At 38.7% G+C, this 22,285-nt stretch overlaps 2 protein-coding genes across 2 annotated transcripts in view; one reads left to right on the top strand and one right to left on the bottom strand.

The window, feature by feature from the left end:
- The window catches only part of ADSL (adenylosuccinate lyase), a 275,527-nt gene that overhangs the window by 220,659 nt on the left and 32,583 nt on the right, over window positions 1–22,285 (top strand). The gene's annotated exons all lie outside the window — the stretch shown is intronic.
- Window positions 1,554–22,138, bottom strand: ST13 (ST13 Hsp70 interacting protein). The gene is made up of 12 exons (XM_063308164.1): window positions 21,831–22,138; window positions 18,433–18,490; window positions 16,524–16,596; window positions 16,332–16,402; window positions 13,882–13,948; window positions 11,736–11,820; window positions 10,478–10,588; window positions 10,068–10,170; window positions 7,179–7,295; window positions 5,256–5,307; window positions 3,491–3,579; window positions 1,554–1,877 (listed from the first exon to the last, which is right to left on the bottom strand). The coding sequence occupies exons 1-12, from the start codon at window positions 21,938–21,940 to the stop codon at window positions 1,749–1,751; spliced, it is 1,065 nt and encodes a 354-aa protein (XP_063164234.1). The 5' UTR covers window positions 21,941–22,138; the 3' UTR covers window positions 1,554–1,748.

The raw sequence follows: 22,285 nt of genomic DNA on the forward strand, positions 1-22,285 counted from the left end.
CTAAAATAGATGTTCATACATTTTTGCAAGTTAAAAAAATTAACTTTTGCAATACGTAGACTCTGCTCCAATATATTAAAAATAACTTTATTTTCATTTAACTAGGAAACAGGATAAAGAATTAAATTTCTGTCCTGTACTCAAGCTCCTAATTACATCTGAGCATTTATCAATACTGTAACAATAAGAAAGTATTGTTTAGATACATGATAATTAGAACAAAATACTGTTCTAATTATCATGAATCACCAACTCACCCTGAAGAGTTTAGAGAACTGAAATATTCTGAAGGAAGTATTTTTAGAAAATACTTTATCTTGCATGTAACTGTCATAAACTCATTCAACAATCCAATTAAATTTTCCTTAATGAAAGGAAAAAATTCTCCTGTTCCATAGGATATAAAGGAAATTGTGAATACTACCTCTCATTAATTAAATTTTCACAGATAAACCAAGATTCTTCAAAACCAGTCTTTATTATTTTAAAGGCAACTAGAAGTACTTTCATAACTATTTCTTAAGCAAAATGAATTCATATCTACTTTAATTTGACAAGATAATTACTATATGGATTTTATTTTAAGAATATATTGAGTTTCTAAACCAGTTGAGGTTTAATTAAAAACAAACATCACTTATGGTTTCAGACAAAATTACAAGAGCACAGAACAGGAAACATTCAAAAGCCCCAGAAAAAACCAAATCCTAATTATAACAGGCCCTCCAACACTGAGCAGAAAATTAAAAAGGTATAGATCCAAACCAGATTTAATTGTGTTAGCTATCAGTAAATATTTCATAGCAAGGTTTTCAATGAATAGGTTTTTTTCCCTCTCTTCCTTATGCCCCATGTGTATTAATATGACAACACGACATTAGAGAGAGACAAGTGATGTATATACCTTTCTAACTTAGTATCTAAGGTATTACCATTTATCAAAGTTATATTTTTTACCTACATTCTGGATTGTATAATGGATGACTGTTACACAGTAATGGGAACCTCTTTGCTTCCCTCCCTCAAAACTAAGAAATTAGTCATGTTCAATAGTGAAATCAGTACAAATAACAAAAAGGCTCCCAATCATTCAAGTAATCAGCTTACTGGTGTCAATAAAACATTTGCTGTGACATAGATGAGTAGCATGTTAATCTGCTCAACACTGATTGTAGAGTTTCCAGCCTCAGTATCATTTGTACCAATATATTTAAAGCCAAAGCATGCAACGTTAAGGGTGTTTCCTTCCACTGCAAGGATATGATCAATGAAGAGTTCGATTTCAACAGTTTAAGTAATCCATGTGAATTTAAGAATTGAAAATGAATGCTGTACTATTTCTTCCATTAAAATAAAAACAGCAAGCCTCATTTCTTTGTGTTAGAACTTAAACAGTCCAATTATCCAAGACCATCATAAACAGAACCATCATTCCTCCACTCCGAATCTCATCCCCCAACCACTCTATATTTTTGGATCAATCTACTGAAAGGTAACAATTACACAATTTAAAAACAAACTGCATTTTCAGCAAGAAAATCATGGGCATGGTAGAAAGGGGGGTATGTTTTTTTATAAACCTTGGATACAGTTGCGAACTAATATTCATTTCTGAAACAAAGAGGAAGATGGATTCTATCCAAAGCACCCTAGTTCTCATTTGAGAATTAGCAGTACAATGGCTTATGTTATTGTAAGATACAATAAGCGATCAATACTTCCCCCATGTCTTGCAATGAAAAGAAATTTTATGGTTGACTTCCAAATTTGGATGATAGTTTGCCAATGAGATTCATGACTTTGGGATTATTCTGGTATTTTGACATATTTGCTGGATTCTGGGCAACATCTTGGAAAGCTGCCATGACTTCTGGATCCTGTAAAATAAGAAAGGACTGAAATGAGCCTATAGGATAGTATGTCGTCAGTTTTTATGTACAGTTTATGCTTCAATCCATCATAAAATATAGCAAAGTATAATAGTATAATCACTTTTTTGTTAAATTGTATCTAAACCATTTCATAAAGTATGACCAGAAAAATCAATCCAAGATACTATGATTAAAGTCATCCCTGTGGTAGAACATGCTGTTTTGGACCCACCTGCCATAATTTAACAAATTGCTAACAAATGTGCCCTGCAACTGACCTGGACTCTGATGTCCTGTATGATCAGAGACATTACCAAAAAAACTGCCATATAAAATGAAAGACTAAAAGGAGAGGAGGTGACTAAGACCAGGAATAACAGAAGCTAGGAAGGGATTTATCAAGGCCAAAGGACGAAGTGGGAGATTCTCAGTGGCTACTAAATATAAGGAAGAAAGCACCAAGTCCAATAAGAAAAGAGGCTAGGGAAGAGATGGAGTGGAAAACTCCTCATACTAGCAAAGATGTAAAACTAAAGATGTGCAAAATTGTTATCTTATAGCCAGGTACGGAAGCAGGAAGAAAAGATACTGTACCCCAGCAAAAGAGGATACAGGGTGAATACTGCTACAATATGGACCTGTCCCTCAGAAATACATGCAAGTTATTACTCTAAGATGGGTACTGTGAAGTTCCAAGTTGAGTGTAACTATCACAGCCAAAGTCTGTTCTACTTATAAATCATTCATTTGAATCCAACCTTTGGAGTCATTGCTTTTTACTGAAGTCAGGCAACAGAGTATGCAATCTTGTGACATACCTCTAATGTAAAGTTCAGAGGTACTTTTAATGTTGGTACCAATATAGAACACACTGATATGTATTTGCTATTTACCCCAATGCAACTACTCTGTCTTGCTAACATAGCCATCTTAAAAGATACCTTAATTATGTGATGCATTTTTAAACTGTATTAAGGTGGAAAACTATTGCTGCTCTGTAAAAAAAAAAATGACACTGCAGAAAGTTTTAACAACTGAACAATTACATCAATTATTTAGAGCTGATAATTATTGTAAAGCATATTAGAGTTGCTGGGAGTCAGGTGGCACACAAATAATAATAATAATTTATGGCATAAACCGGCAGTGGTGGTCCCAGTGGTTATTGGACACTGGGTACCATACTAAAAAAACCTTGGATGGCACTTAGAAAATCTGCGCATTGACAAAATTTCCTGAGGGTCAATTACAAAAGGCCACACTGCTTGGATCCGCACACATACTACGCTGATACATTATGACATCGGAGGTTCCTGGGAAGAACTCAATGCAAATGAAGGCCAACATCAGCTAAAAAACTGGCAGCTGTGATTTCCCATTGTTGTGTTTAATAATTTGTAAGAAGGGCACACCTTTTCTCTCCAGTTAATAAGTTTTGTTTTTAAGATCATACAAATGCTAAGTAGTATAAATGAAAAACCAAAATAAAAATCTCTAGAAGTAACTAATACAGTAGTGCAAGAATCAACAACATATGGGGCAGGAGTTCTTAAACAGCAACCAGCCCTTATGTTGTAGCATCATTCCTTTCTCAGCTGTTAATTGTTCTTTTTCCTCACCTGCATGGCTGCAAGAACTTCAGGGTCACTAAGAATTTCATTGAGACCAGGCATGCTTCCCATTCCAGGCATGCCACCAGGAAAACCACCTGCAAAGGTAAGGAATGTTTATAGAAAAAGCATTATAGGGGACTATATCTTGGTTACATGTATGTCATGTAATAATATTTTCCTATTCTTTGTGTGCCCAAGTCCCTGTTACAGTGCTTAATATCACAGCCCTGCATAACTACTACTAATATTAGAATATTTTATATACGAACTTCAGAAAAAAATACTTCTACATGTGTTTGATAAACCCAATATCCAGAAACCTCCTTTGGGAAAAATTAAAAGATACAACTATCAATAGGTGCCTCCTCCATCTCATACAGAAACTGTATTCTAATTCCACTTTAAGAGTGAGGTGTAACCCCCGCGGGACCCAATCTGGCATAGTAAATGTGCAGAAAGGAGTGCAACAAGGATGCATTCTTGCCCCTTTTCTGATCTCTATATTAATTCATTGGTGGACCTCTTACATAATATGGATATTTATGCACCCAATCTAGCACAGCGCAAAATTCCAATTCTTCTATATGCTGTTGCTGCTATAATTTCACAAACCCCCATTGGATTGAAAAGAGCAACTGCAGCAACACTAAGGTACTACTGACAAAATCATTTGGTTCTCAACTTTAATAAAAAAATTTGGCTTTTGCTAAGACAGCTAAGCAGCATTCGTGGAGAGTAGACGGGCATGAATTAGAGCAGGTTAATGTATTTAAATACCTTGGGATGGTCTTCCACTTGAAAGGTACTTAGAATGCACACCAGAATTACGTAGTGCAATCAGCCCTTAGGTCAATGAATGCCATTAAACCATTCTTTTACACTGGTGGACAATTAGTACCTGTAGGTTTAAAACTTTTTGAGGCCAAAACATTGGCTCAAATTCTATGGGGCACAAATAGGAATGTATGTGAAGAAGGAGCCGCAGGAAACAGTGCAAATAAAATTCCTGCGATCAGCTCTAGCTGCACCCAATGGCACATCAAATGCCCAGTTAAGGCTCAAGACAGGAATGCCGTCAATTCAGGCGAGGGCCTGGAAGTTGATGATAAATTATTGGCTAAAAATGCAATTCTTTCCAGTTGGTTTGACCCCTCTGGTCCTAACAGATAGCTTCTCTTTACCCTGGAAGCAGGTGGTAGAACATAAGCTGGCTTCATATGGGCTCTCTCCACTATTCTTATTACCATTAGGTTATGACCAAGCTAAGCAACTAACCATTCAAAGTATATGGGACATGGAGTTCCAGATTGAAGTTAACAGGCTGCCCCAACACGATAGATTTTGGATAAACAGGGGCGTATGGGAACCAGCAAGCTATTTGCTAAATCTAACCTTCCCTAAGCTGAGAATTGCATTCGTTAAAGCTAGATTTAATATTCTTCCATCTGCACTTCTTCAAGACAGGTATAGTAAAATCCCTACAGCTGAGCGTATCTGCCCACACGCTGAAGAAGTCGAAACCATCTCACACATACTGTTACATTGTAAATTTTATAGGGACATTAGGTCAATCTACGTTTTGCCTCTAATAGATAAATTCCCTGGGAATCCAATAAATATTATTGTATTGTTAGTTTGATAAACCCAAGGTACAAAATATAGATTTCCTTTTTTCCCCAAAAGCAAGTAATGCTAAATATTATGATCCCAATTCATATGAAACCCAGTTTCTTCCTTTTCTATTTATTAATGCTTTGAAATGAACACAAACCTGGGAAACCACCAAACTGAGGTCCTCCTGTCTGCCGACGAGCCTCTTCCTCCTGCAAACATGAAACTCCTTACTTGGTCTCCAATAAGAATATGCAAAATCTACCATTTCAGAGATGGAGCCTCCTATTTTTCCTCCAAACCCACACCAATCCAGCCATTCAGCGGTGATTCAGCAGTTTACTAGAAATAAATCTTCTAGTCCCATTTGTCCACATTCAAACAAGTCAGCATTATACATTAAAAAACAGACTATTTTAACTATAATCTGATCCATGGCTTGGGTTCTGACAATATGGTAAGATTAACCATAATATAATTTACTATGCCAAGTAAATATGGTCAGTGGCTAATCTCACATATTGTACTATTTGTTTTAACCATAGTTTGTTTGTTTATTTAGTATAGCTGCCCATCTTACCAAGTGACTCTGGGCAGTGAACAAAATTTAAAAAATAGAAACAATTAAAATAATACAAACATTAAAATACATAGCAGCCAAGAATAAAGCACCCATCATAATGACCAAATTAACCACAAAATGGGTCCCTGCACACAATCGGGGCCCCAGGTCTGGGCACAATGGCTTCCTTAATATTAAATCACAACACAATGACTTGCTTAATATTAAACCATACAACATGATTTATACCTACAATAGTTGGACTTGCTCATTATGCTAATCTACAACTAAACAAATTACCTTGTGATATAGTGTAAAGTGGGAATCTGGCTGTTGGGTAAGAAGCCATTTTTATGATGTTTGAGGAGGCACAGACTTTTAAAATATGAAATTATGTTCTTTTCCTGATATATATGTGTTATGCCTGTAGCTTGCACAATCTGTCAGCTCAGACCTAAATACACATCTTTTTAGGCAGACTGCAGATATCATTAATCTGCACCAATCTCTACAAGGGACAGAGAAAAACTTTGGTTGTTTTAAATCTTCACAAGCAGAACTGAAGGAGGTCATAGAGGAAGAACAACAGGGTACCAGAGCTAAGAAATGAAGAGAACATGCACAGGTCTCCTGAGCTGGAGGAATCTACAAGGAGTTGGAAAAGTGCAGTACATGGAAGGAAGCAAGCAAGACGACTATTGCTTCAGTTGTCTGTTTCCCTATATATTCCTTAAAGACAAACCATCTAGCCATGAAACTGCATTAGAATTTTGATTTTTATTCATCGTTAAGGTGCTAAAGGTAAAGGTAAAGGTTTCCCTTGACGTAAAGTCCAGTCGTGTCCGACTCTAGGGGACGGTGCTCATCTCCGTTTCAAAGCCTTGGAGCCGGCGTTGTCATAGACACTTCCGGGTCATGTGGCCAGCATGACTCACGGAACGCCGTTACCTTCCCGCCGAAGCGGTACCAATTAATCTACTCACATTTGCATGTTTTCGAACTGCTTGGTGTGCAGGAGCTGGGACGAGCAACGGGAGCTCACCCCGCCGCGCGGTTTCGAACCGCCGACCTTCCGATCGACAGCTCAGCGGTTTAACCCGCAGCGCCTTAAGCTTTATTATTTCTTATGTTTATTTCTCTATATAAGCAGGAAAATTTATGCAACCTCAGCCTTTTTATTCCTACCTCAGGCTTTGTCCAAGAATTATTTTCTTCTCTAGAAATATAATCTAAAAGTACTTTCTCTTCTGAGGTCACTAATTAGAGCACACCAGCAGCATCCTGTGGCCTGTCTGGAACACCAAATGCTTTTTTTAAAAATAAAAACTGTTTTTATATTTTCGTTTTTGAAAATAAAGTTTTATTTTGTTTATCTTTAAGTCTGTCTCCCAAAATGGAGGAGGAAGGGCTGACATCCCTAATCACACACCTCTATGCTACAAGATGGAAGGTGAAGTTTGAGACCTCTAGTTTTCCCCTCCACAGGCTCAACTATGCCACTATGTTTTTTCAAACTCTTACCCTTTGAGCTCTCTCATGTTCCTCTCTGGCTTTTTTTACTCTTTCCATTCTTTCTCTAATTTCTTTTTCTTCACGTTTTCGTTCATATTTTCTTCTGTGTTCTGCAATCTTCTGAGCCTGAGGCACAAGCAGAATGAACAAAATTATTTGTCACGCATATTGTATCATTTATACAATATAATTCTAGCATTCTGCAACTATTTTTAATTTCCGTTCTACCAATTCTCTTGAGAGCTGTGATTCAATAATTCTTCCCTTCAACATCATTACAGCTTCAAAGTATGCTGCAGAATTGTCTAAATTTCACAATACATTCTTTTAGGTAAAAATCAATTTCAATAGAAAAAGTACTAGAGCTTTTAAGGAGAATTAAATAAAAAGAATTAATAAGTATCTGCAAGTTTATTAGAAAAATGAATACATTTTCCAAATGAATACATTTTCCAAATGAATACATCTGTAACCATTCAAAGTTACAACAGCCTTACAAAGGGTGCTTTACGGCCCATAAGGCACTTCTGGCCATCATGAAACATCACGCCACCCGTGGTCATGTGACTGCATTTCAGGTGCTTGGCAACTGGCTCCCATTTACGACCGGTTGCCAAGTGCCCTGCGATCATGTGATCGCCATTTGCAATCTTCTCTGCTGGCTTCCCCAGAAAGTCAGTGGGGAAGCTGGCAGGGAAGGCTGCAAGCAGAAGGGAGGGAGGGGAGGGGAGGGGAGGGGAGGGGAGGGGAGGGGAGGGGGGGAGGGAAAACCCTTTGGCAGGCTACAGGAACAGAGCACAAATGCTGAAGATTTCTGCTTTGTTCCTGCAGTCCCACAAAGGATTTCCTCTCCATGAACAGAGGGGAGGGGAAACCCTTCAGCAGGCAGCTCTTCTGCTCCATCCACTTAATGACCTGGGAGAGTGCTTATCAACTGCAACTAGGAGTGCTGGGATTGCGGTCATTGAGCAAAGCAGTCACGTGGGCATCTTGCTTAACAACCAATTCGCCCAACAACCAAGATTCCGGTCCCAACTGCGCTCATTAATCAAGGACTACCTGTATACAGTTGCTCTAGTAAAATTTTTCAAAAGCATGCACTTCTGGGACTCTACTAACTCTCTTAGTTTTCTTTGGCTCACACCACACAGAGAGGTAAGCAAAGCATTAGAACCACCAATGTCTTAAAATATATGATAGTAAAAACAAAAATTCTGTGAAGAGAAGCTTTTAACTCAAGAAACATATGGCATTAAATATATAAAACTGATTGTAAAATACGGTGGAGCAATCTTATAGGCTTAAACTGAGAAAGCTTAACCAACATATGATTTGAAGCAGACAGCCAAATTTAAGGCATTGGGTCATTTTTTTTCATTCTGATTTGAAGAATTTCTATTCTGTGCTTTCAAAACACAAAAAGGAGCATAATCCAATATAAAACTCCACCCATTTTGAGTGGCATAAGCTGACAATTCTCAAAAGGACATGAATTGCAATCTTAAGATTATAATTATACAGGTCAACATGGACATCTATCTCCCTCAAGGAATTTTGCTACAATTGCTGCATAAAAATATTCAGAGAATTACTTCTAAATTTTCAGGCAGGTCTTATGATACAGATTTAACATTTGTATTGGTCCTGAAAAATCACATTGAAACAGTGTTATAGAGTGGATGCCTCGAGGTAAGTTACTGGAATTATCATGTTTTCAATGATCAGTTTCTAATGTGAAAAATGCTTAGCAAAAATTGGTACTTCTGTTTGAAGGAATTAGCAGGATATAAGATTTTTCCACATACAGTTCATTTTGTAGTTCTTTAGAATGTTTTGTTGCATCCTCTATAAATGCAAGGGGAAAACCTGCCTCACCAAGGTCCAGCCTAGTCCACTTGTGTCTTGTGAAATCTGTAACTTAGTTTCAGAGGTGCAAGGGAGAAGACGGATATCTCAAGCAGGCTTCATGGCAGCAGATTAGGAAGAACAGTAATTTCCTCAGTACAGTTCCTTTCTTAATGGGTAATGCAGGCAAGCAAAAACCATAACGCTCCATTTCTCACTGCTATGAATTTTTTCCTTTACTTATTAGAACCATGGAAGATAAAGCAAGAGTAAAAACTATATCCCATTCCATAATAATTTTCAGTGAGATAGACAGAAACATGAAGGGTTAAGGGTTGCTTGATCTAAATACACTGGGATGACACTGAAGAAAGCATCTTTATATACACAATGGCAAACAAGGAGAGGGGCTGTGGTTATTAGTTCAGTGTTACAGAAATGATCCAACTATATGTTCTTACGATATATAAAATAAAAATTACTGAATTTTTATTTAATATTATAATATAATATTAAAATAGCAATCAGCACTGGTCAAATGCTAAAGCTTTTAATACTAGATCAGAGGCAACCACACAGTTAACTAAGTTGTCAAAACCAGTATCTGATCACCTAGTTAGTCTTGTAACTAAAAAGGGGATAGGAATTTTTTGATTTTTTTTATTCAGGGTACTCCCTTGTGGCAGACTAGCAAAACATTCAAGCAACATTTTATTGCACACAATGTGCTGCTTTCAGACCAATTCACACTTTACATACCTACAGCTTCTCCACTGATAATAGGAAGACAACCCATTTCATCTTCAAGTGTTAATTCTTTTCTAAAAGACCTGCAGTAGGTTAGTGGAAAGCTTGTCTATTTTGCAGACTATGAATCACCTTCTGGCAATCATTGTCAAAGCCACAGAGCCACAATACCCTTACAAAACTGGAGCTAAAAAAATCACATACTGTAAAATCAGGTCAGCTTTTTAGCATAAGTTCCATAAAACATCACAGAAGCTAAATCATGAGCTAAGCAAGAAGTCATCCAAACTTTCATTCATTACTTACACGTGGCTGCACTTCCTTAAGCATGGCACTAGCTTCTTCATCATAATCCAGTTTACAGGCCAAAGCTAGATCACGTGCAGCCTCTTCCCAGTGACCCAGCAGCCTGGCAAAAAGATGATTATCAATTCCAGTTAGCTTTATTTGGGACAATTTTAAAAACAATTTTAACTCATGGGTATGCATAAGAAAGCTTTCAATAATGCTATATTGTATATCCAAAATGTTCCTTATTTTCAAGTTCTGCATTTTTAAAAATTGAAGAAAATTAAAAATTAACACCTAACATGTAGTGGAGTGATAAAAGCACCACTTCTTAAAAGCTTTCCACCTAAACTGGAATGTTTTTATTTTCTTCAATTAGGTGATTAAGATACAAAGAAGAGAGGTAGGGGGTTTGTTTTGTTTTTTACCTGTGAGCTTTTCCTCGCCATTTGTAGGTCTGTGCTGAATCAGGATTAATCTGAATGGCTCTATCACAGTCCCTAATGGCAGCATTTGGCTTCTGCATTTTCACAAAAACACTGTCAACATGAAAAGTATACATCTTTAACTAAAAATGAATAGAATACTGTTATGCTTTGCAGCCTAGTACTCTTAGCAACTAACTTGAGTTAAAATATTCAACTCAATGCCCTTATCTACTTTCCACAAAATTTTAAGTACTTTCAATACTTTTTGCATTCATCCTATTTAAATATATGTAAAATATCAAATGCTGTTGTAGAGTACCATTAATATAATTCTTGTTTAATGTTTATTACAGTTTTCTGATTCCAGGATCATTAAGAGTAGGTGTTATCAATGACATTGTCATTATGTTTAGATTTATCTTAAACTGCCACAAAGACATGCCATATACAATTCATTCCAATATTTTTTTAAGCAAGCCCTGAATGCTATTGCATCCCCATATACCAATAACCATTACTGGGAGGTATACAGACTCCAAAACTAGAGATAATATATAGCCATTGTGATTAGAAACCATAAACAGTTATTGTAGAGAATCAAGGAGATGTCCTGGAAGGAAACAGGCAAGAACCATTATATAAGCAATGATGTCTGAAACATTCCTTGAGGCCTGAGAAACAAGATAGTATTCGGAGGAGACTTTGGCTGGCTTTTCCCTGATTCACAGGGTTGTAAGAAAGAGGGTAAGTAAAACACAATCAGCCTTGCAAGATCCTGTTACTATAGCCTGTCTACTATATAGTTCTAATCTTCCTATGGAATTCAAGGCATATAAATGCACCAATATTGAAGATAAGAAAAACTGGTAACCAAAGTAAAAAACAAACTGGCATATGACTATTAGGAAAAAAACATAAGCACTTAGCAAAAAGCTCATATTGTTTTTGAAAAATGCTTAAAATGACCATAAGGACTATTTAAAAAAATATCCTCTTGTTATTTCAGAATAAGCCAGTAGATTGTTTTCAAAATTATTTTATCCCAAGTAAAAAACAAAATCATTTCCACACTTTACATTTAGAGATTATTAAGAAGCGCACTGTGTATAAAATAATTTTTTACCACTGGTTTATTTAGTAAGCAGCTTAGAAAAGTCTATAAAAATAATTCAGAAACACAGTCCAGACTGTGCTATGTTTAGGTACATATAATATCAGATACCTTTTAGAGTAGAAATATTCAAATTTAAAGTCTCACCTGGCTCTTTTGGCATACAGGATAGCCAAATGAGGATTCAATTTGATGGCTTCTGTGAATAGATCAACGGCTTTTGGAAGTTCACCTGAAAATATAACAAAATTTTAATGTCGTCCCGAGAAGACATCCATTCTAAATTTGGAGGCCTTGAAATATGGAAGGAAGAGAACTGATTGGACATGAATAATTTCTAGATTTAGCAAAAATGACTTAGAATAACAGATTCTAACTATCTTGGCTATTTTTAGATTTCTGAGCTACTGTTTGTTAAACACACAAAGTGTCATGTTTAGTAGTATAAAGTACAGCCAATTTTTTTTAAAGAACTTTTAAAATTTTCATAGTATAGTTAAAATACAAAATATAGAGTCCTTGGTGCTCTCTGAGCCTTGTTGTTTTCTTGCAGACGTTTCATTGCCAGACTAGGCAATATCTTCAGTGTGAAGAGGGAGTGGGCCTTGCTCTCAGTTTATATATAGTGGTTTGTCCAGCTTGTTCTGGTGGAGGTGTTGTTCTCTTCTTGGGAGTTCCTTGACTGGGTTGTTGTTTGCTCCTTAGTTGATTGACTGAGTTAATAGTTCCTTAATTAGGGTATATTGTTCTGTTTGATTGTTCATCTGGTGTTAATCCTAGTGTTAATCTTTGCATATCTGGGTGTTGATTGCTGGCAAGGAGGTGTACTGGTCTTTTGGCTTTTCTATTGTCTCTTTTGAATGGTATGTAAAAGTTGTTTACCTCTGTGTGTCTGTTGATGGCTGCTTTGTCTGAGTGCCAGGCTTCCAGGAATTCTCTGGTGTTTTTGGATTTGGCTTGGTTTAGGATGCTCATAGTTTCCCAGTTGAAACTATGGTTGAGTCTGTCCATGTGTTGTGAGATTAAGGAGTTCTCATCGTGTCTTCTGACTGCTAGCTGGTGTTCATGGATGCGCATCCAGACAAAGCAACCATCAACAGACACATAGAGGTAAACATTCACATACCATTCAAAAGAGACAATAGAAAAGCCAAAACACCAGTACACCTCCTTGCTAGCAATCAACAATCAACACCCAGATATGCAAAGATTAACACCAGATTCAAAAGAGCAATAGAAAAGCGGAAAGACCAGAACACCTCCCCACCAGCAATTAACCCACATATGCAAAGATTAACACTAGGATTAACACCAGACAAACAATCAAACAGCACAATATACCCTAGTCAAGGAACTATTAACTCAGTCAATCAACCAAGCAGCAAACAAGAGCCCAATCAAGGAACTCCCAAGAAAAGAGCAACACCTCCACCAACACAAGCTGGACAAACCACAGCATATAAACAGAGAGCAAGGCCCACTCCCTCTTTGCACTGAAGATGTTGCCTAGTCTGGCAATGAAACGTCTGTAAGAAAACAACAAGGCTCAGAGAGCACCAAGGCCTCCACAGTTCAACCCTGAGCTACAAATATTCACTTTGATTGGTACAAAATATAGAATATAGAAATGCTAGAATACAGGACTAAAGAAAAAAGAAAAACTAGAAAAATGCAAAATAGAAGGAAAACAGAAACAGACTTCCAACCTTCTCCAATACAGATATAGATGCACTTACAAATACAATCTCTTACCATTAGTTAAACCTTAGCAACATTATTTCTATCAAATCAAACCATTTAATCATTAAAACCCAGAATCAAAACTTCATTTTTTTCTGACACAAGCAAATAGTCTAAAAGTGGTTACCAAATAGAGGCAAATCCAGACACAGTACTTTCTCTTATCAACACTGTTAACTTTGCCATTTGGGCCAGTTCCATCAGTTTAATCATCCATTCCTCCACTGTAGGAATTTGTGGTTCTTTCCATTTTTGTGCAAAGTACAACCAATTTTTGTTACTTGTGGTAGCTATGGTCTATAAAGTTGCCATGAACACTAAATTAGCAAATACCGAAGCCTCGGCTGGGAACGTGTGCAGTGGGCAACTCGAATTTTTCACCTCTCTGCATGTCTGCAAATGACCGCAAAAGTGCTGCAAGTATTAATTTTGCGGTTAAATAAATTTTAGCGAGTGGTCAAGTTTGCAAATACAGAATCTGCAAATAACAAGAATTTATATACTGTATAGACATATCAGATGATAAAAAGATGACCTTGTATACATAACTGACCTTCACTTAATGCGTTAATAGCTTCCATCTTTTTTTCATTGGCCTGGTCCATCATTTCTTCTGTAACCTAAAGGAAAGAAAGGAAAAGAAACTAGAATGCAGATCAAAGCTATCATACTTTCAGAATACAGTATCTGGATTTATAATCAGATGGAACATTCACATGTTACATTTAACTAAGAGCTGATTTATTTATTTATAAATTTATTCACCGCCCATCTCTCCCCAACAGGGGGACTCTGGGTGGCTTACAATAAAACAAAATTAAAATATAAAACCATTACAATTAAAAATACAATAAAAATATAAATATAATAAAATCTGCATGGCGAAGAGATCTTGATCAGACCTTCAGTGTGGTAGGTCCCTCCAAATCACTTCATGGCACTAGCCATCCCCAGGTATAATTATTTGCCCTCCCATTCCAAGCCTGCCTACAAAACCAAGTCTTTAATCTTTTGCGGAAGTCCAGGACCAAGGGGGCTTGTCTCACCTCTGGGGGAAGGAAGTTCCAAAGGGCGGGAGCTACAGCAGAGAAGGCACGCTTCCGAGACCCCGCTAGATGGTATTCTTTTATAGATGGGGCCCATAACATGCCCGCCCTGCATGACCGGATGGAGTGGGTCGATGTAATAGGGATGAGACAGTCCCTCAGATATCCTGGTCCCATGCCATGTAGGGCTTTAAAGGTGATAACCAACACCTTGAATTGGATCCGGAAGCAAACTGGGACCCAGTGCAGCTCACGCAACAAAGGTGTTATGTGTGCAAATCTTGGAGCACCCAAGATTGTCCACGCGGCCGCATTCTGGACCAGCTGTAGCTTCCGGATATTTTTCAAGGGTAGCCCCATGTAGAGCGTGTTACAGTAATCTATATGGGAGATGACCAGGGCATGAGTGACTGTTCGGAGGGCCTCTCAGTCCAGGAAAGGCCCTCCTGGCCACGACTGCCACCTGCTCTTTGAGCAGGAGTCGTGAGTCCAAGAGGACCCCCAAGTTACGCACCGGATCTGTCTGGGGCAGAGCGACCCCATCCAGCACTAAAGATGACAAATTCCTGGGACACGAGGTGCCATTAATCCACAGCCACTCTGTCTTACTAGGGTTCCGTCGAAGCCTGTTGTTCCCCATCCAGGCCCCCACAGCCCCCAGACACTCGGAAAGGGTGGTCACGGCGTCACTTACTTCACCCGGGATGGAGATGTACAATTGAGTATCATCAGCACACTGATGATACCTCATCCCATGGTGACGGATGATCTCACCCACCGGTTTCATGTAGATGTTAAAAAGGAGAGGGGAGAGTACTGATCCCTGCGGCACCCCACAAAGAAGGGGCCATGGGGCCGATCTCTCCTCCCCTATCAACGACTGGGACCGGCCCTGGAGGAAGGAGGCGAACCAGCGCAAGACTACGCCGCCCACCCCCAACTCCCTGAGCCGACCCAAAAGGATACCATGGTCGATGGTATCGAAAGCCACTGAGAGGTCAAGAAGAGCCAGGATGGATGCACTGCCTCCATCCCGCTCCTGCCAGAGATCATCCATAAGTGTGACCAATGACGTTTCCGTCCCATAACCAGGCCTGAAACCTGACTGAAAGGGGTCTAGATAATCCGTTTCATCCAGGATCCTCTGGAGCTGCAACGCCACCACTTTCTCAACCACTTTCCCCAAAAAGGGGAGGTGGGAGACTGGGCGAAAATTATCCAGTATGCTGGGGTCCAGCGATGGTTTCTTGATGAGGGGGTGCACCAGCGCCTCCTTGAAGGCTACTGGAAATACCCCCTCTCTCAAGGATGCATTTATCATCGCCTGGACCCAACCACATGTCCCCTCCCGGGCTGCCTTCACCAGCCAGGAGGGGCATGGATCTAATTGGCAAGTGGTGGTGTTTACAGTCTGGAGGATCCTGTCCACTTCCTCAGGCCCAACAGGATCAAACTGTTCCCAGATAACAAGGCAAGAATGTTCCCTAGGTATCTCCCCAGATACTGCCTCATGCTCAGAGTCCAACTTGGAGCAGATCTGAGCGATTTTATCCTGCAGATGCCTGGAAAACTCCTCAGCTCGGCCCTGAAGATGGATCTAGTGTAAAAGTGTCTGCTTTTGGCTTGCAAACCAGCTGCAAATGATTTCTTCTTTGCACCTCATCTGAACATAGGAAAAAAGATATTGCTGCCCAAAGCTGACCAGACAACATGGCTAAAAACAAAGCAAGTCATGGTTATAGGTTTTGGTTAATTTCAGTTGGACATATTCTTTATTCTGTCAACAGCAAACTTAGCTATATACATGCCTAGATGACACAGTTAGCTATAAACAAACCATGAAGAGGTTCATTGCTAGCTGAACCAATAACAAAAAGGAACTAACAGCCACACACAGGCATGTTTATATTAAAAGCCTTTTTTGGTTAAGTGTGACATGTGATCTCAGAAATATTACCTCAACACTTTCATCTCCCATTGCCTGAGGTTCATCACTGTCTGGTTCAATCACTCCTTCATTATCAATTTCTGCAAATAAACAAACAAAAAAACCCCATATATTTCTAATTAGAAGAATTCAACTTATTTCATGTAAGAGACAAGAGAAAAAACTAATTACACCAAAGAGACTGCAATACTGGTAACTAACCCAAATCACTTTCTTCACTCTCGGGCTCCGGTGGTTTTGGTGGTTCTTCTGCCTTCTTTTCTTCAGCTTTTGGCTAAAAAAAGTCACTAATTATTAACATGCTCACTTTTTCTCATAGAATGCTATAAGGTGCCTATTTAATGCACTGACATTCCTTCTGGGAGATTTTAAAATAACCAAAGGTGAACTCATCCAAACTGTATCTGTGATATTTAGCTATGAAACTTCTGCTTGGCACAGGATAATGGAAAAAACTAAGAAATTCAATTAATCTAAAATCTATCTGTGTGGACTTGGAAACTTACGTAAACAAAGGGTGAGAGGGAGCATAATTAGAAAAGAAGCACCTCTGACCAACGATGTATTTAAGTTAGTTCATAGAACAACAGTTCACTGAAGGTTCTCCTCTCGGAACCTCCTTTGCCAATGGCTGAGAATCAAAGAATTCTTCAATTAATTAATAAATCTAAAGATTGTTGGGCTTTATCATTTGCCAATGATAAACCACTTTTGCAGGGAAGAACACTTTCCATAAGCATACAAAGTAAAGTATGGTAAACTGCAGGGGAGGGGGAGAAGGCAGAAGGGGGAGAGAAAATTAAAAAAAAAAAGTTTGAGACATGCTGCTAGGAAACAAAGTCTTGCTGAACAGCAAGTTTTAGCAGAAGAGGTATTCCAAGCAATGGTTACACCTCCTGGGCATTTCCAGAATACAGTTAAGTATACGCTATTGGCCAAGAAAGCAGTTTTGCAATACAATACTACATTACAGAAATGTATTTTACTTGAAAGATTTTTATACAATATTGTACTATTTTACACAGTATTGTGTGACTCTGTATAGAGTAACTGACACAAAACCTAAAGGGCAGCACTGCTGACTATCTTGCCAATATGGGAAAGATACAGGATCAGGGCACACAAGCAGGATCGCAGTAAGCAAACAGTTTCATAAAGGACACCAAATTCTGAACCTGAAACTGAGATTGCAGGAAAAAAGGGACGGGCAGAATTCTTAAAAGTTTTCTGCAGGGTAAGGTTACATCCAAGAGAAAATTCAATGGGAAAAGTAGTCAAAGCCATCTAGAGGACATTACTATATATTGGTTATTATAAATATCCCACAATGTAGAATACTGATAAGCTGTCTTTGTAAATATTGCCGTCTGCTTTTGCCTGTTTAATAGTTTCTATAACGCTATCTTTTTATAGTTACAGATATGTATGTAGATATATAAACCTGTTTTATTTATATTTGATCTCTGGCCTTATGGCTGTAATAAAGATTGACTTAGATTTTCCATAGTGCCCACATAAAGATTTTTTTATGTATCTCACATTTGGAGTACAGATAGTCCTCGACTTACGATCACAGTTGGGACCGGAACTTCCGTCACTAAGCAAGATAGTTAAGTGAGTCAGCCCAATTTTATGACTTTGGGCCATGGTTAAGTGAATCATCTCAATCGTTAAGCGAATGCAGCTTCCCCCACTAACTTTGCTTGTTGGAAGCTGGCTAGGAAGGTCACAAATAGCAATCACATGACCCCAGGATGCTGTAACCATCGTAAATATATGCCGGTTGACAAGTATCTGAATTTTGATCACGTGAGCACAGGGACACCGTGACAGTCATAAGTGCAAGGACTGGCCGCAAGTCACTTTTTCCAGCACCACTGTAACTTCGAATGGTTGCTAAACGAATTATTTTAAGTTGAGGACTACCTGTAATAGGTAACTTGGGGTTACAAGAGTTCAAATCAAGACATATGGAGGGAAAATGAGATGAGGTTGCCTATCAACCTGCCAGAACATGTTAAAAAAAGAAAAATCCTTTGCACAGATCAGAAAAAAAGGACACTATCCCTTTTTTGAAGCATTGTACATTCTAGCCAAGTTTCTTTCTTACCTCATGAGTGGCTTCTGTTGAAGTATTGCATGGAACCGGTGGTATTGTACCTCCCATGCTTTATAGTCAAAAGAAAAAACACCAATTAAAAGACACCATTAAATACCAAGTATAAACCTTTGGCTTAAGATAAATGAAGCAATATATGGAATCCACAACATCTTGTAGCAAAGATCTATTCATGAGCTCAAGGCTTAGTAGAACAGAAAGTTTTTTACTTTGGATATATTGGATCTATTTAGTCTTCTAAACTGTTTTTCAGGAATGCGTTAACCTTCAATATTAAATTGTTAGGACAGAGATCTCCCACTTTTGGGGTGATGGTAATGAATTAAATTATCATTTGCTGCCTGCTAACCTAGGAAATATGAAAAAAAAATTCAGGGATGTTTAAGAGGACCCTAACAATTCTAAGCATCACTTTCATAATACTGGGACAATTATCCTGAGCACAGAAAGTTCTTTTACAAAAGCATTTAACTCTGAACTATAAGGTACATTATAGGGGAGAAAAATACTGTTAAAGAAAAATAAAATATACAACAATCCCAGAGAGTTTTCTAGAGCAAAGAATGCTGATGCTGAAATACGCATTTCATGTATCTGCACTTATCCCCAAAATGTCCACTTTAGCCACCTGTTTGCCCCAAAAGTGCACAGCAAAAATGGAGTGAAATTGTACTTGTTGCTGTATTAAATTCATGATGACATACCACATTGCATCATCTAGAATCACTGCTTGCTTTCTATGACTAATTTCTAAAATGAAAAGATTTGCTGTAATGCATTATTTTTCCTTTGCTTTTAAAAATGATCTTATAACTGAAAGAAAATGAAATTTAATTGTAATACAGCTTTTGTTTCAAGACAATCTTAGAAAATTACCAATGCAGAAATTTATCATAAATATTTAATTTGGACATTCTTTTTTAGCATTTTAACATTCATGAACTTATTCATGTTTATGCATCATTTGTTAACTTAGGCACATTTAAGACTCTGATCACTGGAAGTAGGGGTCTACAAAGGGCTGATTGATAATCACCTGATTCACAATTATCTTACAACCTGCCCCCAAAACCTTAAACGATCTAGATTTGTTTTCCACTATTCAGTACCTCCCTAATGTTGCTCCAGTCATGATGGTTGGGGATTACACAGCTGAAATCCAACACATCTAGAGGACCCTAGATGGAAAGGCTGAGCTAGCTCCATTACTTTAAAGTTATGCATATCATGAGAAGATAAAGCTACAGCCAGAACCATAATGGAAAGCCTCATCTACAGCATGGCTCTTTAATGCCACTTTGAAATCAATGCTTTTGCAATGTCATGGACCATTTAAAATCTCTAGAAAGTCTACACTTGCTGTTCCATTCTTTTTACAGAATCAATTTCTGAAGTTTGCTACTAGAATATGAAAGACTCAATGTTATTTGTAGTTGGCTGCATAAAGAAGAGTCTGATTGCTCTCAAGCTACTTGAGACCATGAAGAGGTAAGAGCTCTGCTGCATCAGGCTATAGATCCAGCATTCGATGTTGTACAGAAGTGAACCAGATGCATTTGCGAAGTTCATAAATCTAAACTGAAGAGTGATGGCATTCTTCCACTATCGATTCCCAGCAATCAGTACATAAGCCATGCAGCCTAAGATTTATTTATTTATTATTCAGATTTAATTACCGCCCATCTCCCCCAAAAGAGGAGATACAGGAGGCAGAACAGCCAGCAGTATTACTGGCATCCTAGAGACCCTAGAGGCGAAGATAACTAGGCTTAGACTCTCATACTTTGGGCACATTGTCAGGAAAGACTGATTGCTTGAAAAGGACATCATGTTTGGTAAAGTCAAGGGCCAGCGCAAAAGAGGAAGACCTTCAATGATTGATACAGTTACAGCAACAATGGATGCAAACATTGGAACAGTCAGGCATATGGCACAAGACTGAACAGCATTTCATTCTGTTATACATAGGGTCGCCATGAGTTGTAAACGACTCGATGGCAACTAACAACAATAGTGTGACCCTCCATGAATCTATCCAGTCTTCTATTAAAACTATCCAAATTGTCATTACCATAAATACCAGCACTAAATTCTACAGTTTAACTATCAGCTGTCCAGAAAAAATATTTCTGTCAGTCCTGAATACCAATGCATTTAGTTTCAATGGATGACCTTCAGTTCTAACTTGTGAGAGAGGGATAAAAATGTCTCCATGTTATCTATGCTATGCATGAATTCTGTACATTTCTATTATGTTCTACCATCCTTTATTTCAAGCTAAAGAACCCCAACTGCTGTAGTCTTTCTTCATAGAGGAGCTACTCTAATCCCTTAATTACTGTCAAAGAACAAACTGGACTAAAATGTGGCTGCATAGAGTGAAATGGGTAAACCAGTAAGTGCTTTAAGCAGAGAGCATTGGTAGCTGTAAGGAAGCTCTTTTCCCCATAGCATTATAGGACTTGATCACTAAATTCTATACCAGTTACACGCAGGTTGTCTGTAATGTAGCTTTTACCACATGTTTTGGAATATGCAATTTGACAAAAACCACTTTCTTTTCACATTGAAAAAAAATTCTAAGTCTTCTAAAGTTTAAGGCAAGTTCAGAGTTATCTTCACAACAGAGAAAGGATCTAAGAATAGAAAAAAGCATAAGAAATGTGTTTATCACTTAAGATACCAGAGTTCACTGTGTGAACATGCTGGAGCATGATAATCACGTCCATAGCTCCAACAACTGACACGCAAGGACGATATAAATGACTTTTGCACATTATGATTTAGAAGGCTTTTAAAATAGCCTTTCCTTTATATACAGTGTTCTTTATATGGCAACCAATTTCGGTTCAAGTTCAGTTCAGTTGTAAAACTAGGCAGATTAAATAATACAAGAGATCCCTGCAAGAGCCTAAAACCTTCCTAGAGTGGGGGTGGTGTGAGTTGAGCAAGTGGACAGAAAGGGCAGGTTTCTGTGACATGACTAGGCCTTGCCATTAAAAACTCAATAGTACGTTCCCCAAATTGTCTCTGATTGAATGGATAGGACTTAAGAGGCAAATTAAAGAAGGCACCTGACAACGTCAGACCAATAAAATCCTTCATTCTCTAAACTGACTTATTTTACAAGTACAGAACTCTTTGTAACTCCAGTAGCCCTTATTTCTCAATTTCTACTGGCGATCCTACAAGAGAGGCAAAATCCACGTCGCCCCTTCAAAGGTTAGAACAATTTAGCTCAAAATGTTCGCCATCTCAGGAACAGCTCCAGCAACTTCTTTAACTACATGTCGGCGGGGGGGCGGGGGGGCGGGGACCGAAGGGTAAAAGAAGTAAAAGAAGCGGGAAAAACAAACCCCACCTGTTTTCCGCTCGGGCTCCGCGCTTACCTCTCTATCCACTCGCGGAAGAAGCGCAGCTCCTCGGTGTGCAAGAGGGCAGAGTTTTGCTTGCAGAGTTTCACGAAGGTCCGCAGCTCACTCAACTTCCGCTGGTCCATGGCTAGCCCTCTCCCACGCCGTTTCTCTCTCGCCGCACTTGCTGCTCCCACTGCTACAGCTTCCCTCCGAGAGGAACAGCCGGAGCCCCCAACCCACTCGCCCAGCAGGCCTTGCCGTCACGCGCCGCTCAGCGCAACGGCTCCCCCACGCCCTCTGGCAACCTTCCCTGGAGAGCGGCTCCCGCTCTTGCCGCGCTGCCCCCCCCCCCGCGCAGAGAAAGCTCCTCCTACCCCGCTTTCGTACGAACCGCCCCGATTGCCCCAGGTTTGGCAGCGGGGTCCAGAATCTTCTAGAAATGAAAGTTGAGTCGCCCTAGACATTGCCTCTTTCCATTGCCTTTGGAC

This window comes from Candoia aspera, chromosome 7 (genome assembly GCF_035149785.1).
Source record: "Candoia aspera isolate rCanAsp1 chromosome 7, rCanAsp1.hap2, whole genome shotgun sequence".
Lineage (NCBI taxonomy): Eukaryota > Metazoa > Chordata > Lepidosauria > Squamata > Boidae > Candoia > Candoia aspera.

What these genes read in the sequence shown, in the direction of transcription:
- ST13 (XM_063308164.1), bottom strand. Translation starts at nt 21,940, where the DNA reads ATGGACCAGCGGAAGTTGAGTGAGCTGCGGACCTTCGTGAAACTCTGC. An exon ending in TATTAACGCATTAAGTGAAG is followed by an intron (nt 11,821 to 13,881) that starts GTCAGTTATGTA and finishes TTATATTTTCAG; the next exon opens with GTGAACTTCCAAAAGCCGTT. An exon ending in TGGCGAGGAAAAGCTCACAG is followed by an intron (nt 10,171 to 10,477) that starts GTAAAAAACAAA and finishes TCTTTTTGCCAG; the next exon opens with GCTGCTGGGTCACTGGGAAG.